Below are 17372 nucleotides of genomic sequence, written 5' to 3' on the forward strand. Positions count from 1 at the left end.
GCAGCCTGCACACTAAGCTGTAATAAAACTGCAGTAAAAAACAGTAACAGCTTTCTGATTGTCCTTCATGAATGTCTTGCACTGTGTGACACCAGCAAAGAGCTTTATACACGTTCCTCAGGGATGATGTAGCTTAATTTGTAATATCAATCATTAAGAGAATTTGTATTTGTGTAAAGAGTCATCTGTTTTCCTCCCTCCCCTTTTCAGAGCTGATTTTGATGATTCTGCTACCTATTCAGCAGTTGCAACAAATGTCCATGGGCAGGCATCAACTAATTGTGCTGTGATTGTGCGAAGTAAGTCCTATTTCATGATTAAAACAAGGAATAAATATGTTCATGTCATTGAATGTTTATTGTATGTTTATTTATAGGGTTCAGAGGGGATGAAGAGCCTCACCCAGCTGGGATAATGCCTTTCCACTGTAAGCATTTTCTTCTTTTTGCTTAGATAGTTTGTGTACTCTTATCAGAGCACTGTTTTACAGATGAGAAAATTGGATAAAACTTGCTGCTTCTGGCTTTGCTTTCAAAGCATTCAGTTACAATAGGAGCTGTCCAGATGCCTTTGCTTTCCCAGTTACATTTCTAGATTGGCATAGAGTATTAACAGAGCACTCCATCTCTTGTTCAGATTGGACAGTGATCTGTTTGTGCCAAGTACAATTTATTATACTCAAGAACGTTCTCATTTTCTCACGCATAGTGCCTCTGTCATATGATGTTTGCTTCACCCACATTGATGTACAGTTTCTGGAGAAGTTTGGAGTCACCTTTGGAACTGAAGGTGAAACACTGACCCTGAAGTGTTCTATGTTGATCACCCCAGACCTGAAAAGACTACGACCTCGTGCTGAGTGGTATAGAGATGGTAAGTTAGTACATTGAATAGAATCTACCTGGAAAATGCTGGAGGAAACACTGAGAATGCAGATCTGGCTTAAAACATGAGATTCTCAGAATTAGATTTGGAATAGAGCAAACAAATATCTCTAGTTAGAATTTATAGACATGCACTCTTTTTCAATTAAGTGACTTTTCTTGAGCACACATTTAGAGCAACAGGAGGTAATCTCATATTATCTAATAACACAATAGTTAGAACATTTACTGACTAGGTGGAGATCCAAACTGACTTCCTAGATTTATATTTAATGATTTATAATTGAATGCTGTGACCACTGAGCTGAAGGGTACTCACAGAGCAGTAAATTAAAGTTTAAAGCACTGAGGTGTGGGCCTCCACTTCCATCTTACTCCAGTATTTATTGTGAATTTTATGTTAAAATCAATTTAATGTGTAGTTCAGAAATACTGACAGGAGCCAGGCCTGAAACACATGCCTTTGTCTGCTGTTTAAGTGCCATGCTGGTAGGTTGCTTTCCTTGCCTCTTTTGTCAGTGAAAAACTATGCTATGCCAAGTGAAGCGGTCTTAAAAGGAAGTACTGAAAATAAAATCACTGAAGCATATGATATACTTTGGTGGATGGTACACAAACCCTGCATGAGTAGTGTTTGTTCACCATACCACAAAAAGGTCTTGAAACATAAAATTAACTATTTAGTTTAATGAATAGCAGGCTATTGTAGATATTTAGCTCACCACTCTTCACCAACCACAATCTCTGTGTAGGATTCTGAAGTAAATGTTCTGCCTAAGGATTTAATGAAAGCCTTGGTTATTTGTGAATGGTGAGACCTTTCCCCAAAGAGACGATGTTTGAGAATGGTGGACTCCCAAGATTGATTTTCAGACTGGTCCCAGGCAAGCTGGCAGAAATTTCCATAGCTGACAAAATGTGATGCATAAACTGCTAAGAAGTGACAGTAAGATTAATAAGGCAGTCAAGAAAATTCAAGATTAGGAAAATCAGGAAAAGGATGCTTTTATTGCTGCTACTTATGCCTTTTGTTTCATTTGCATCATAGTTTTACATAGATTCACATCTGGTCCTTCAGGGAATGGACTGTTACTGTTTCATTCCTATTTGTCTATCACTGTAGATACTTCATTGTGATGGAACTATTAGATGTTACTAAAACAAACAAACAAAAGAAATAATAAAAATGGCTTTTTTTGTTTGGTGAATAACATAAAGTCTAAGGCTTATCCCTGAACTCAGATTCTGTTCCATCTGGAATGTACAGGGATTTGTAATTGCTATAAATAATCGCTTACCTCACTTTGAGGTGAGTCATCAGTTTCAATGGTACCTTTACTTTGTCTCCTACTGGGCCCAGTTTCTTGAGGTGCCAAACCTCTGAAATTTTGGGTTTGGTACTACAGCTATGACGAACTGCTAATTTTCAAGTGATGCCCCATATTGTTCCACATTTCATCGAATATGAATTCTTCTTGCACTATGGATAGGTGAACAAAAGTTTATGGCTCTTTCAGTTTAAGCCTTCATAATGCCAAGATAATTCCCTCTTGATATGTAATAATATTGCACTCTTTGTTTTCCCCCTTATTTGACTTAAGTTTACCTTCCCTGTGAAAACCCGAGATGAAAACTTGGTCTCTTTGAAGCCAATAGTTTTTTGCTAGTAAGTCAGATACGCTTTCATCCCATTATTCTATTTATGTTACAGGAAACAAGAAGGTACAAACAAGTGTAGATTTGTCCTTCATTGCAGGTACTTGGATCACAATATTTCCAAGAGGTATACAGGTGCATCAAGTAGCAGAACTTGTTCCCGAACACAGCAAGAATTCATGCACTGTGAACCTTTGCTATGAGTTCCCTGTGTTGAGTCTCTTGAGAGCTGGAGGCAATGCATAAATGTAAACAATGAGAAGGTTAATAATTTGTTCAGCATCATATGCTTTAGACGTTTTGGTTCTTTTAAGAGGTAAAACTTAATTCTACTCTTGCATCAAGACAAACTGTATATTTCCTAAAATTTTTCAGTTTGTGTTAACCAAATAATAACAACTAAAGCCATGAGGTGGATACGTATGATTTACTTCTAATAATTATACACAAGAGAAATATGTGTTTATCCAGCATTAATAAGCTTCACACGAGTGAACCTTATTGAGGATGTCTACTAGACTCCTAGGGGCATATAAGTCAACTGAATCAGATCCTCTAAAGTGGTTTGGGACTTGACAACCATGAATATGATGTCTATAATTCATGGCCCACTTAGAACATTTTAAGATACTGAAAGAACTAAATCAAAATAATACTTCAGGAATGTAGATCTAATATAGATATGAGTTCAGGTGGTAACAGGAGCTTTCTGTTATTGATATTTGATGCAATATAAACATTATAAAGCTATATGCACCAGCATTCTGAAGCCATTTATACTGTAATCTAGAATAAAATAGTTGAATTCAGAGGGAAAAATCATGGAATGCAGAATTTAGCTGAAACTTCAGAAGACCAAAATACATGATGAAAAGAAGCTTCAGTATAATTTCCCATCTGTATATGAATTTTGAGCAGAGTAATGTTTTAGGAAAACTGTCTCATGTACTGAAAACAGCATGTGAGCTTTGAGTCACACTGCCTCCAAAGGTTAGTCTACTGCAGGTTTATTCTTTGGTAAATTCTAGAAGTGACAGACAGAGAACAACACATGGATAAACTGGGAATCTGAGTACAGTAGTGAGACCCTGTAATTGTAATTTGTGGCCTACAAAATCTACTCTTCTTCCTGGCTTGTCTAGAAAGCCATCCATCCAGACTGCATTAAAAAAGAGATCTCCTGCTTTCTTAGGGGATCTGGTGGGTCTTCGGCCTTGTGTGAAGGAAAGAAGTTTTTCTGCTCTTACCAAACATGACTACCTCCACAGTTTCTGGTCTCAGTTACATATAAAGGGTGGAAATGGATGATTCTGGCCTTAATAGACAATACAGGCTTGTTTATAGTTTCTATATATTCAAACTAGTGTCTACCATTCCCCTCAAGATTGGAGCCTAAATAAGTGACCTGTTTTTCAGAGATGCTGGTCACTGAACTTTGTTTTTTCTTCAGGATTTTCCACAGAACTCATGCATTGATTAAAGTTTCTAGGTGAAGACATTTTCTGATTTCATTTCAAGTACTTTATGTCTCTCTCCACAAAGTCTCAGTACCATTGTAATATGCATGACAGAAAGGGGACATGCAGATTTTCTAGGTAAGGATCTCATGATTAAGGATCTCATGGGATGGAATGTAACTGAATTTACTTTGTACGCTTCTTAGAAAACAACTGTATGCTTAAGTGATTATGTAATTTACTGCTGTAAGTTTTAGTACTGTGTGTCTTCCAGATGCTTTATTATCTGAATATGTGTCATTTTTTTATACCTTCTTATGCAATTCAGCTGATAGGTAGGAAGATCGATTTCTTTGCAATTGTTTGAGTGTCTGCTCCAAAGTGTATTTAAGCAACAGAAGAATAAAGATTTATAGATATTCAGCTCCTTTAAATACAGTTCTGCTGCACTGATTACAATAAATTAGTATGCAATGTGTCTTAGGGAGTTAAAAATAAAAAATAATCCAATCAATTATTAAAAAGGGTGATATGAGAAAGTCCCTTGGCTAGCATAAAATATCCCACTCATTCTTTTGCTCTGGTTTCACTAGGCAATCAGATTAATTTGCATTAATCATGGGTCACAACCTCTCACCTGTGAGAGATTCAAATTTAATTTTATTCACTGCTCAACGGGCATGCCTTGAAGTTTTAAATTTGGTGTATATTTATAGCAGTCTTCAGATTAAACTGAAATCTGGTCTTTAAACTTGGAGGAAAAAATTTAATAATCTGACATTTGACCTGAACAGGTAGAAAAACTTATTAAAAATGAAACAAATTTCCACCCTGCATTCATTACAGGGTATGGCAGGTTTTCACATTATTGTTTTGAAATGTGGACAATATTTTTCTCTGTCAGTGTATTAAAAACTACAGTAATGGAAATTCTGTTGTTGGCACTGCATCAGGTAGTCTGAGACCTCATATTCTTTAAAATTCACTGATCAAATAAATTTAGAGAGACACAGCTTACTCTCTGTAGAGTTTTCATAACACCAAAGCATCATCACTCTGAGTAAAGCTGGCATAAAGGTTAGTTTGTGCCCCTGATTAGCACAGAGCTGCACCAGGAGGTAGGTTGTTCTGGCCGGTATAGTAACGTGTCTGATGGGTCTTCTCTTCCAGATGTGCTAATAAAGGACTCCAAGTGGACAAAGCTGTATTTTGGAGAAGGTCAGGCAGCTCTTTCCTTTACTCATCTGAACAAAGATGATGAAGGTTTATACACCCTGCGCATGGTTACAAAAGGTGGAGTGAGTGAATACAGTGCATACCTGTTTGTCAGAGGTAAAGTTTTCATCTGTTTCTTAAGGAGAAATTGAAAACAGCAGTTGAAAGATTAGCTTTATTAAACAATCCCATGTAATGTAATGACTGAAGCACAAAAGAAATCCAGCTTTGCAGTATTTCATAGTAATTTGATTTATATAGTAGTCTGTGCTAGAAAAAACAGTCACCTTACACGAATGCTTCAAGAGGAGCATACTGCTGAGGACATTTTCTTCCCTGAAGAACTAGGGAAATCATTCTTGTGAAGAAACTTCTTGTTTCTTTCTTTGCTGTCTCCTTTCCCGATAAGAAATAAGCACCTTTGCATACTACCAATCCTCATAGTGATAGTTCTAGCTCTAGAGATTGCCAGCTGGGAATGAGCTGTGTTGGGCATTCTTATATCCTGTGCCTGACCTTTGGAGGAGGCACAGGAGAAAGTGAAAGAAACATTCCCACCACTATACCAATCACAGTCATCTCAATAATCAGAGAAAAGAAGCAAAGTAAGAAATTAGCTCACTGAAGAAATATAGTTTTCACAAGGGACATAGATAAAAGGAGGTAAATAGAATAAAGAACAATAGTAAAAAAGAATAAAGGTCAGAATTTTCTCTCACATTTGCATGCACGACTCTCAGTGAAGTGAGAATGAGCTTCCATATGCACCTGTGGGCAGAACTTGGTTTTCGCTTTTTTATTTTTTCATTGAAAGATGAAAATATCTCTGGCTGATGAGTTCTTTCTTAAATGCATTGCACAGCATCCTTGATGGTGACAAACTGGAGCAGCCCCACTGAAGCCATTAGAGCTGTATTAATTTTAACCCTTTTTCTTCTTGGAAATGTATTGGAACATATGTGTCTTGGGGAAGTGTCATCCAGAGAGTTTGTGTGAGGTGGAGGGACATGAATGTTTTTTCAGGGGGTTGAGATCCATCTTCCTCACAGGACTAGTGCAAGAGCTTCATCAGATTTGCAGTGGGTCCTGAACAAGCCACTCTGTCACCCTGATCTCATTGGAAACAATGTGCTAAAGGTTTCTGTTTCCCAATTACCTTCTAAGAAAGGAAGTACCCAGTTGAAAAAGACCCACTGATACATAATAAATTTCCGAGAAGTTTTTGCCGTAGTGGTGGGTCAATTTTAGGTACCTCTATTGTCCATTTTATACTATGTCTGATCCCTTTGCTTGCACAGGACTCTGGACTTGAGCTGTGTCCTCTGGAGTCTCTGGTGTCCTCTGTTGGTCTTTCTCTTGAGTTTTTTCATGTAGGCTATGATCTGATACTGAGCACTAGCCACCTCACAGCTGATTGCAATTAGACTCTATAATTTAGACTCTATACAGGGTGGTTTTGTGTTATAGAAACCTTTTTTTGAAGGGAGAGAACTTTATGTGTTAGGAGACTTCATTAGGAGTTGTGGGTCCACATCAGTCAACACCTCTCAAAATCAAGCTGCAGAAGGGTATCTTAATGGTGGAATGTTGATTATTTATGTCTGTTGGTATTGTAAGACTTTAAATAAAAATTAGGCTTAGAAATATACCAGGGGTTTGCACATTTTTTATTCTTAAGAGATTTATTTTCCTCAGCTACAAGTTCTTTACTGAGTACCTTGGTCTGATCTCAGAGTAACCCACAGAGCCACAGCTTTCAGTGGGAAAGAGCATCAAAACCACATGGGATAGTTGGGCTTTTAATTCTTGTGAAAAATAATAGGTGTTTGATGCCTAAATTGCTTTTGTGTCCTCAAAAATATCCCTGAACATTTTTATCTATGTGGAATTATAAACACTATGGACCTGATTCATTAGTGCAGTAAATTAGTGTGTAATGAAATCTTTGGGCTCCCATTCATATAAAGAAATAGCACAATGAACTGGAAATATTCTCTTTTGTCTTTGTGATAGATTTCAGAGGAGTCGGGGTCAAAACTGATTTATTTTTATTCATGGTCCAGATGCTGATGCATTGATTGCGGGAGCACCAGGGGCGCCAATGGATGTTAAATGCCATGATGCTAACAGAGACTATGTTATTGTTACCTGGAAACCACCAAACACAACCACTGAGAGCCCAGTCATTGGATATTTTGTTGACAAGTATGTAAATATTAGGATTTATTTAATTTTGTTCATTGCTAAAAACCTGTATATACTGAAGAAAAAAAAAATTACCATTATATCCTTCAGTATGCAGGTTCTTTAGATATATTTTTACAGAACCCCGGCACTGGAACTCAGTTGTATACTGTGTTAAATTACTAGACTGTTTCCTGGCAAACTTCTGGCCCAGATGATCTAGTACCTTCCCAGGTAATTCTGGGCACAGTCTGGGATTTAGCAAGGGCTGGGGGCCATTCCCAGTAATCATTTTCAAGCAGCCACATTTTATCAAACACTAAAAATGTTCAATGGTATGGATGTAGCCAAATCGGAAAATAAGCCCTGACAATATTTAATTTATAGAAGCCAGAATCCATGGGTATCTTGAATTAGATTTAGTCTCTTTAATCTGTATACTACAAAAGCTGAAATCTAGGAGTTATTACTTTATCTTTTTATTTCTGCCTTAACTGTGGTACACCAAGAGTTCAAGGCATGGGCTCCTGGGAGCTGGTAGTTTAAATCAGAATGGCAGTTCTCTCTCCTCCAGTCTACTTTTCACTTTGCTGGGGTTTCAGCTCAATGCAGGCAGTCAGGGAACAGGGGATTCAAGCGCTGTTTTGCGTGTCTCTTCCACTGAAGTGCATGCTTGCCCCTTGTAACCAGAGCAGAACATCTGATCCTTGGTGTCTGAAACTGTCAGTCAGCAAAAACATTACTGAAATGATTTCATAATGTATACTGCTCTACACTTGCTTTTGCAACATTTGCAGCCCATTGCTATTTGCTACCCTGTAATTTGGTCTAGTTCAGTGACAACTGTATGGGAATTGCTAGAAAATGTTGGCTTACGAATGACAGTCAATATGAAGAAATTAACTTAAGCCCTGGCGAGTCTATCATTTATATTCAATTTGTGCAGTGCAGAGATCATGGGAGTATTTCACCTATTTTGTGTATAATCTAGTCAGATGTGCCTTTTGACATTTTGCTTGGATTACTGCAGTGCCATGGAGCCCTTTATCATGACCCTATTTTTCCTGCTACTCTCAGGGCAAAAGGCAGTCTTCTCCACAAAAGATTATAGTAGTAGGACACAAAACAGATATGTATGCACAAAGAAGCCAGTATGAGGACATCACTCTGCTTCTTGGTAACTCTTACACTCTGTGGCCCAACCATTGTTGGAGTGAAAAGCACAAAGATGTCTGCTTAAAAATATGACAGGAAAGAGATGGCAAAGATTAGGTGAATGTTGCAAATTCATCATGTTCTGTGGAGATGCATGTTAAAACAAAAGTGAATAATTTGTTCTTTAAATGACAAGGAAGAGAACCAAATGGAAGTGAAGCAGAGAGAGTTGAAAAGACTAAAAGCCATGTAAGAAAAATGACTTTTGCAATTCCATTATGAATAAATATGAGCAAGGTAGGAATTAATTGTCTGTTCAGAGGAAAGAGTGTATAAAGTGTATGACTTTCATTAATAAGGTGTATGGTTTAGTTCCTCAACTTAGTGAGGATGACTTCTGTGATTCTGACTTGGTGTGTGTAGGATATTTATTGTGGGATGGTACTGATAAACACTATCTTCTGCTACTCCAAGATGTGAAGTAGGTTTGGAAAATTGGATCCAATGCAATGATGCTCCTGTAAAAATCTGCAAGTATCCTGTGACTGGTCTTCATGAGGGACGGTCTTACATATTCCGTGTGAGAGCAGTGAACAGTGCTGGCATTAGCAGACCTTCTCGAGTCTCTGAACCAGTTGCAGCTCTTGACCCCATTGACCTGGAGAGAACACAAAGTAGGTTATGCAAGGCTGAAACAGATGTTTAATTTTTTATTTTTTTTTTTTTAAGATTCTCTTTGCTTAGTTAACCTAAGAAGCAGAGTTTATTTCTTCCTTTGGTTGAATATCTCACTAATTTCAAGGTGGGGGATGTAATTGGAAGGCAAGGTCCTTACAGACAATTTGTCAGGACCTGGGGACTCCATCTCAATTATGGCTGGTTTTGCTTAGCTTTAGACATAGTCGTTCATTATCACGAGGGGCATGTTTTCAAAAGAGCTAATATGCCCTGAAAGATTGTATCATCTGCACTGGGAGATGGGTCCTCAGATCCCATAAACTTCTATGTCTACTGGTAGTAACTTTTGAAAAAGCTATTGAATATGTCTGTTTTAGTTAAATAAAAAATAAAAATTGTCATATGAATTCAGTGGCTCACATGTTGTATTTATCCACATCTTTTTTCTCAGTGAAGTGCCAGTACTGGCACAAAGCCCCCATGCTACAGCTTGCGGGGGTCTCTGATATTGTGAGTTTTCTGACAGAGGGAAAAAGTCAATCTATCTAATGAACAAGCTCTTTCTGAAAGCTGGTCTTGTGCTGAAGGCCACTGCAGACTGTAAAGGAGCCTTACAAGATCTTCTCCATGAATAGAGTAAGCTGGCTTGCTCTGGGGAGTAGATTTATTGATTTAGCCTTGTCCTAAACCCCTGTACATATTCTGTATATTGTGCACTTGCACACCTTCTGGTTTTTGTGCTCCTTTTACCCAGAGGGGAATTAAACTCATTATGAAGACAGCAGAGCACTGTCCCAATGTTACTTGTAAAATCTGAGTTGAATATGCTGTGTTTCCATTAGCTTTATGATCAATTCCTGTAACAAAAGTCCTGTTCATCATTCAATTGTTTACTAAGCTGCCACAGAACTGAATCATCCACTGTGACTATGATTCTTGCTTTTTAGCATATCTTTGAATAGTATTGTCTTATCATGCTCTGTTTTCCTATGAAAGTGAATGAACCAGTGTATGACTTTGAGTTGACTCCCTCTGGGGAAAGATTTAATAACAGGGCTATAGAAGTAGAGGTATGCGGGCTTTTGAACAGGTGATGAACAATAATTTGCAAAATTTGTAAATATATTAAACTGGATCAAAAAACTAATTGAATATTTTGATTAACAGCTATTCATGTGGATGAAGGGAGAAAGATTGTGATCAGTAAGGATGATCTTGAAGGTATGTAGCATTTCTATGATTTCAGTCCATTTGTTTATATTCCAGGAATTTAGCATTATAATTAGAAACATAGCTTGAAAAGAAATCCACCTAGTGAGTAAACTCTTTATAGTAACAAATAGAGACAGATATTCTGTCTTGCAAGGCTGAGAGAACACAAGTGAAAGGTGAGGTGTAAAAGGACAGAGAACATCACACCCTCAACAGTATTGCTTCATTATGTGCTGACAGCATGTCTTCATCTTTTTGCTTTGGCTAGGGCTAAACTGAGTTTAAACAACTGAACACTGCATTTAATTGCCCACATTTCCCTTCCTCTTATCCTTCTGGGAGCTAAATATAGTGTTTTTAGACTGAAGTTGATGATCTGATCAAGTTATTTCCATTTTCATAAAAAATTATGCAATCCATCCCAATTCTTTAATTAATATATCTATCTGAATAGAGAGGTTGCTCTTAAGGTTAAGGTTATACACTGAATGTTGTTTTTTCTCAGGAGATCCAGAGAGATCACTGCTAACTTTTGAGATAAAGCCTGAATTTCTTCTGTCTTTGGTTATTTCTCTATATGGTGATTTTTTTTTTTTTTTAAGCTGGGGTAATAATCCTCTTTTCACTTAAACTGTCAAAAATGTTGACTATAATGGCTTGGTAGTAAAAAAAATGTCCGTCTACTCTCTTCTATAAAGCTTATAAAGCTCTAACTCCAATAATAACAGAGTAAAAGAGAAACCACCTGAGAACAGGTGCAGTTCGAAGCCGAATCAGACATTTAATGGTTTTCCCAGTGCGTGGGCAGGACATATGAAGTTTCTCTATTTTTAAAATGGTACCCTAAATGAATTTTTGTGGGTATTATAGGATCATAAAGGATCAGAATACTTTTGTCTTACTTGTTTGGCTCCACAGAATGTACTCCTGCTCTCAGGATTGCCTGAGAATGATCAGAGGCATTAAATGGCCACTCTGGCATGAGCACGAATAATGATATTTGCATTTCTGTTACATGAATGTGTGTATTTAATAGAGTATGAATATCCAACTACCATTGTTTATATAGATCATTACTTTCATCTGCAAGATTGGAAACCATTTCTGAAAAAGTGATCTCATAGATCACAATGGATTTCACTTTTAGGGCCACTCCATTCTGGGAAAGCAGGCTGTACCATCATGTTATATCATTAAAAATTATGTCAGCTTTGGGTTTTCAAGGATGTAAGAAAACATGTTGAAATTTAGTTGTTGTGAAAACAATTGGAAATCTTTTTACTTTATGCATTAAGCTGTGAAGGATTATTGTAATTTTCTTGACTATATGTCAGCAATTTTGTCTTAAACTCAGCTGATTCATGTGCCTTTCTTAAAGGAAAATGTATTTGTAGGAAATCCAATATAGAAAGCATAGAAAGAAAATAAATTTTCTTTGGATATGTCAGCTTGCTTTAAAAAATGTCTGGTTTTGATTGGGAAATTTGTATGATCAAATAACTTCAGTGTACATTTTGAGCCTGGTTTGTTCTACAGATGTTTATAAACTGTTAAAACGTCACTTCCAAGATTTAGAGATTATTATTGAAACATTTTTCTCTTTTTTAATGTCAAATCCTGAGCATTTAGAGGATATACGCTCCTTGTTAGCTTGAGAAGTGGCAACATGTACCTTAAAAGAACAAAACTTTTTGCTTTCTCTATTGCAATCCATAAAAATAAAATATTTTTAGGTGTCTGATGAGTTGCTATTTCTGACCTGTTAGCAAGAGGAAGCTTCTTCAGGGCTGTGTAGCTATGCCTGAAGTCGTCCATCATAGGTCCAAGACTCTTCTATCTCTATTGCTGTTTTACACCATTGTAATTCCTTGGGTAGTGAAAACAGCTTCTTCTCTCACTGTGGTGGGTGAGTGTGACCACTCAGGGCCATGCTGAATTCCTCCAGCCTGGCCCAGGGGAGAGGGGTTTGATCAGGCCACACCAACTGGTGGAGTCACCAGAGCACTGGTGACATAATTTTATGTCTCTGATCCACAGTTTTTAAAAGTGCTTTAGACTATACAGCTGGTAATACCATCACATTATAGGCTACATTGCTCATAGGTTCTGCTTCTTTTTCTGCTTCCTGCTTTGTTTTAAGCTACTTTTCTCTGTACTACACTTCCTTTCCAGACATTTTCTTCTAGTCTGATTTCTCATAACAACTCCAGTCTTCTGTATTTGATAAAAAAAATATCTCTTGTTTGCACATAATGAGTAGTTTTTTTCCAAGGCATTCTGCCCAGCAGATGGAAGTAATTCAAATGTGATCAAAGAAGAAAAGTGTGACAAATGTACAGGTTTTCAGGGGCATATTTAACTTTTACTGAAAAAGTAAATAACTAGCTTTTAATACTGATGTTTTATTTCTCAAAATTTAATTGAAGTGAGCAAGTGATCTTCACAGATGATATCGTAGCCCCTAATAACTGAACATTGCACTGGAGGAAGGGAGTTCAGAAAGATGAGCTGTAGCATGAGTGCTGATCCAGGGGTTAATCTGCTGTTTAACACTCACTACGTTTATTACTCTTCCAGGCGATATTCAGATTCCAGGCCCTCCCACCAATGTACATGCTTCAGAAATCAGCAAAACATATGTTGTACTCAGCTGGGATCCACCTGTTCCCCGTGGCAGGGAGCCACTGACGTATTTCATTGAGAAGGTACTGTACTGTACAGCAGCATTAAGCTGTAAGGTGTTTCATTGCTGTGTGAAATTGCATTCAACTCATTTTTAGAACTACAGAATGAACAGAAAAACTAACACTTTCTGTGGTCTCGCAGGGTTTGGTAATGGGGTGTTAGAGTAGCATGGACAATCAAATGTCTTATTACACGATTTAATGAGCATTGAAATTCAAGGTCCAGGGAAAAAAGATGCCCCTGTGCTATTTGTTTGCTGTTGTCTAAAATGAGAACAAACTATGTGTGTAAGGTAGCGGTTTACTGAAAAAGAAACATCTTAAGATTTTGCAGTCCTACAGGCAAGACTGGAACTCTGCCTGTATTAAAGGGAAGTTTCTGGTAGTCCTGTGGTAGAGCAAAGAATAAACAGTGACTCATAATTTGATCCTCACTTTCTTTTTGCAGGCTATGGCACCTTCTGCTATACCCTGACATTTCCAATTTATTCCCTGTAAGGTCAGCAGAGAGGCAGATGCCTGTCTCAGGTTCACTGCTCCCTCGTAGTCTTCATGGCTGCCTTCCTCTCCCCTTTGACTTGAGAGGGGACTTCAGTGATCAGAATAGGAGAGGCTTGTTCTTTTCCCATCTAAGATACTAAGATTTAGATACATCTGTCCCTGAGCCAGGTTTCGAAATTAAGTATGTTGGATTACATCCAGAGGTCATAATCGTTCCCCCTTGCTACATTTTCCCCAGTAGGTAAATTGGACCTCATACCTGACCTCTAAAACTCTTACATGCCAAGCTATACTTAGTTTTTATAAATTATGCTTCTAGCATATGCCTCTTTTAACAATCCACAAACACTAAAACTGTCCATAAAACTGCCACACATTCAATTTGCATCTTGAAGACTGTGACAGCCTTTTCTCAGGTTCTTACTATGCAATTTTTTTTTCTTCTCACATCTGTTCAGCACATTACTCTAAAGTTCATTTCCCAGACAATCATTCTGTTCACACTACTCCTCTTTTTGCAGCTCCCATCTTGTCTTTTCCTTTTCAGTCACATCGAAATCTCTACTTCAGAAGACTTTTATAGCCCATCTCTACATTCTTCATCATCCATTACCTGCTGGATATAGAACCAATAGGTGTGAAGTGAAGTCCAGTCACTAGTTAAATTGTCCATGATTTCTCCCACTCTGCCTTTCACATTCAAAAGAAGTAATGAAAATTTCCACAGAAATAAGTATCTAGTTTTCTTCCTCTGCAATAAAATAACATTTCTTCCTTGTACTTATTCCCAGTTGCATACATCTGCTCTTATCTATAAATTCCAAACATACTGACTTCAGGATTTTAAACCAGCTCTTAACATGAAAATACCTCTTTGTTTCCAGAATATGCAGAAATAGCCCAGATAAAAAGCTCAGACATAAATTTCCATTGAGTGGACACCTACACTTAGTTAGTTGAATTTCATTCTAAGTATGAATTAGAAAAAATATGTATCTGCTTGTTTTACAGGAAGAGTTTTATATAGCTCCAGAAACAGTATAGCGCAATGACAGTGAACAAACAAGTCTTAATTAAATGCCAAACTTACTGAAGGAAAGTGAGAATGAGGACTAAAAGGCTATTATTAGAAAAAAAGGTTCATTATACTATTTAATACCTGAATCTAAAATCTTTTTGCATATAAATAACATATATATGAATAGCTCAGTCAGTTCATAGGTGAATGTTTGTTTTTGGATTTCCACAGTCATCTGTTAATTTAGAAAAGTACAATTTCTAATTAATTTATTTCAAATAAAGAAGACTCAGTCCTAAAGAATAAAAATGTATTTTTAAAGGCTTCAAGAAACACAAAATGGAAAAGAGTTCTCTATGCTCTAAACCAGTGTTCTGTTAAAATCATTTAACAGATATATCCAAAAAATGTGATGTTGACTTTTTCATCTACAAAAATGAAATGAAACAGTTAATGTTTTTAATGCCAGAAAGTAAGATATATGGCTGTTGTGGTTTAACCCTAGCCAGCAATTAAGCACCACATGGCCACTCACTCACTCACTCACTCACTCACTCACTCACTCACTCACTCACTCTCCCCCTCTCTGTTGGATGGGGGAGAGGATTGGAAAAAAAAAAAAGAAGTAAAACTCGGGGGTTGAGATAAAGACAGTTTAATAGGACAGAAAAGGAAGGGAAAATATAATAAAAGAATATGCAAAGCAAGTGATGCACAATACAATCGCTCACCACATGCTGACCAATGCCCAGACAATCCCTGATCTGTGATGCCCCATGGCTAAGTCCTCCCAGTTTATATACTGACCATGACATCATATGGTATGGCTTGTTTGGGACGGCTGTCCTTGCTGTGTCCCCTCTCAACTTCTTGTGCACGTCCAGCCTCTGCCGGCAGGGCAGCATGAAAAGCTAAGTTGTAGACTTAGTGTAAACACTGGTTAGCAACAACTAAAACATCAGCATGTTATCATTTTCATACTAAATCCAAAACACAGCACTATGCCAGCTATTAGGAAGAAAATTAACTTTATTCCAGCCAAACCAAGGACAAAGGCAAAATAATGTTTATTTCATATTGTCCATCTTTTTACTATGAAGAAAAAGAATGTTAGATTTGTTTTTTTTCTGTTGAGAACAGTAGGTGGGTTCAGAATCTATGAAAACGATTTTGATATTTGGAATCCAGCTGTTTACATTTTTATTATTTATTTATAGTAAGTCTCATTATATACAGGGTAGTTTCCAATCACCCATGAAATCATGTTCTTCCTCTAAGAAGTTCACAGTCTATTGGGTTTTGTTCCCAAACTCGCTCTTCTAAAATTTTATAAACATTTAATTTGTATGCACCTTTCTGTGCTTGAAGGAAATTTTATTTAAGCTATTTACTGGGCACTTGGGTTTTACTAAAATTGCTGAAAGATTCCGTGACTAATTTTTGTTTTGGGTCAACAGTTTATCTGGGGAACCTAATGGACAGCAGACTTCTCTCAGAGTGCTGGTATGCTGGCTCTCTTCCATGTGCAGTTGTGGTGATGATTAGCTCAGCTGCTGCACTGAGAATATTAGAAAGTAATTATTTCATTTGATGAATGCTTTCAGGGACATGACCTTACTCAACAGAATACATAAAGATAAAGCAGTGAGTAAAGTAACATTCCCCTCTCTACCTTTCTGCAGAATTTAGATTAGGACTTCCTTGCTTTATATTGAACCTTTGGGTGTTCAAGTGGGTTTTGCAGGACATGAGAGCAATTCTTTTGGGACCAATCACAGTTGACAGTCATGGCCCTAACTGAAGGCTAACTGTATGTACAGTGTGCATATATTGAAGTCTAGACAGGCAGGAAGACAGTGAGGTATTCAGACCTTTTTGTAGAGTAATGGAATGCATGAGCTATGAGAATTTACATATGTTAAAGCAAGGCATTTGAGAGTGATCCTTCTCTTATAGCTCTTAAATAAATTCATGACAGGATGCAATACAGCAATATGTTCGTTTTTTGACAGTTCACAGAAGTGATTCACAGCTTTTTTTTTTTTTTTTTTTTTGTAGTCCATGGTTGGCAGTGAAGGCTGGCAAAGAGTCAATGCACAGGTTGCAGTAAAATCTCCTCGCTATGCAGTGTTTGACCTTGCAGAAGGAAAATCATATGTTTTCCGAGTCTTGTCAGCAAACAAGCATGGCGTCAGTGATCCATCTGAAATCACAAAACCTATTCAACCACAAGATACCGTTGGTAAGGCATTAATTCTGAGGCATTAATATTAAATACTATCGATATTTTACAAAATGGAAATAAACAACTCTCATTATAATTAGTTTAGTATAATTACAATAATAGTAATTGAATCAATTTGTGTTCAGGATTTCAAAAAGACCAAGATGTTAAATTTTAGAAACATTCCAAAATTTTCCTAATGATCACAAGTCTCCTTGCTAAGATCAATAATTGTTAAAAGGTTAAATTAATTTTAGTTATTCATTCTTCAGAGTCCTCTATTAATGTGACTTGTCAAAAAATAGGATAATACAGGTTAATCGCTAACTTAGATAATTATATTGTCTGGGTCAGGTAATTATATACTGCCTAATTCCCTACAGTTTCAGCTAGATAAGGTAGCCTTTCATTTCTTTCTTAGTATTCTAAGTTGCAGATTACTACTAGTGCAGAATTCCTGTGGCATGCAGATGAGATTTCAGGGATAAATTTACATCTACATAT

General features: G+C 37.0%; 1 protein-coding gene across 2 annotated transcripts in view; it reads left to right on the forward strand.

Annotated features, from left to right (window-relative positions):
* MYOM2 (myomesin 2) overlaps positions 1 to 17372 on the forward strand; it is an 81140-nt gene that overhangs the window by 20529 nt on the left and 43239 nt on the right. For both annotated transcript variants that reach the window (XM_074861692.1, XM_074861693.1), the window contains exons 7-15: positions 211 to 299; positions 377 to 427; positions 709 to 873; positions 5168 to 5329; positions 7276 to 7417; positions 9026 to 9225; positions 10397 to 10450; positions 13019 to 13146; positions 16703 to 16886. In XM_074861692.1, the coding sequence (XP_074717793.1) occupies positions 211 to 299; positions 377 to 427; positions 709 to 873; positions 5168 to 5329; positions 7276 to 7417; positions 9026 to 9225; positions 10397 to 10450; positions 13019 to 13146; positions 16703 to 16886 (1175 nt within the window). The remainder of the gene's footprint in view (positions 1 to 210; positions 300 to 376; positions 428 to 708; positions 874 to 5167; positions 5330 to 7275; positions 7418 to 9025; positions 9226 to 10396; positions 10451 to 13018; positions 13147 to 16702; positions 16887 to 17372) is intronic.

Source organism: Strix uralensis, chromosome 3 (genome assembly GCF_047716275.1).
Source record: "Strix uralensis isolate ZFMK-TIS-50842 chromosome 3, bStrUra1, whole genome shotgun sequence".
Taxonomy (NCBI): domain Eukaryota; kingdom Metazoa; phylum Chordata; class Aves; order Strigiformes; family Strigidae; genus Strix; species Strix uralensis.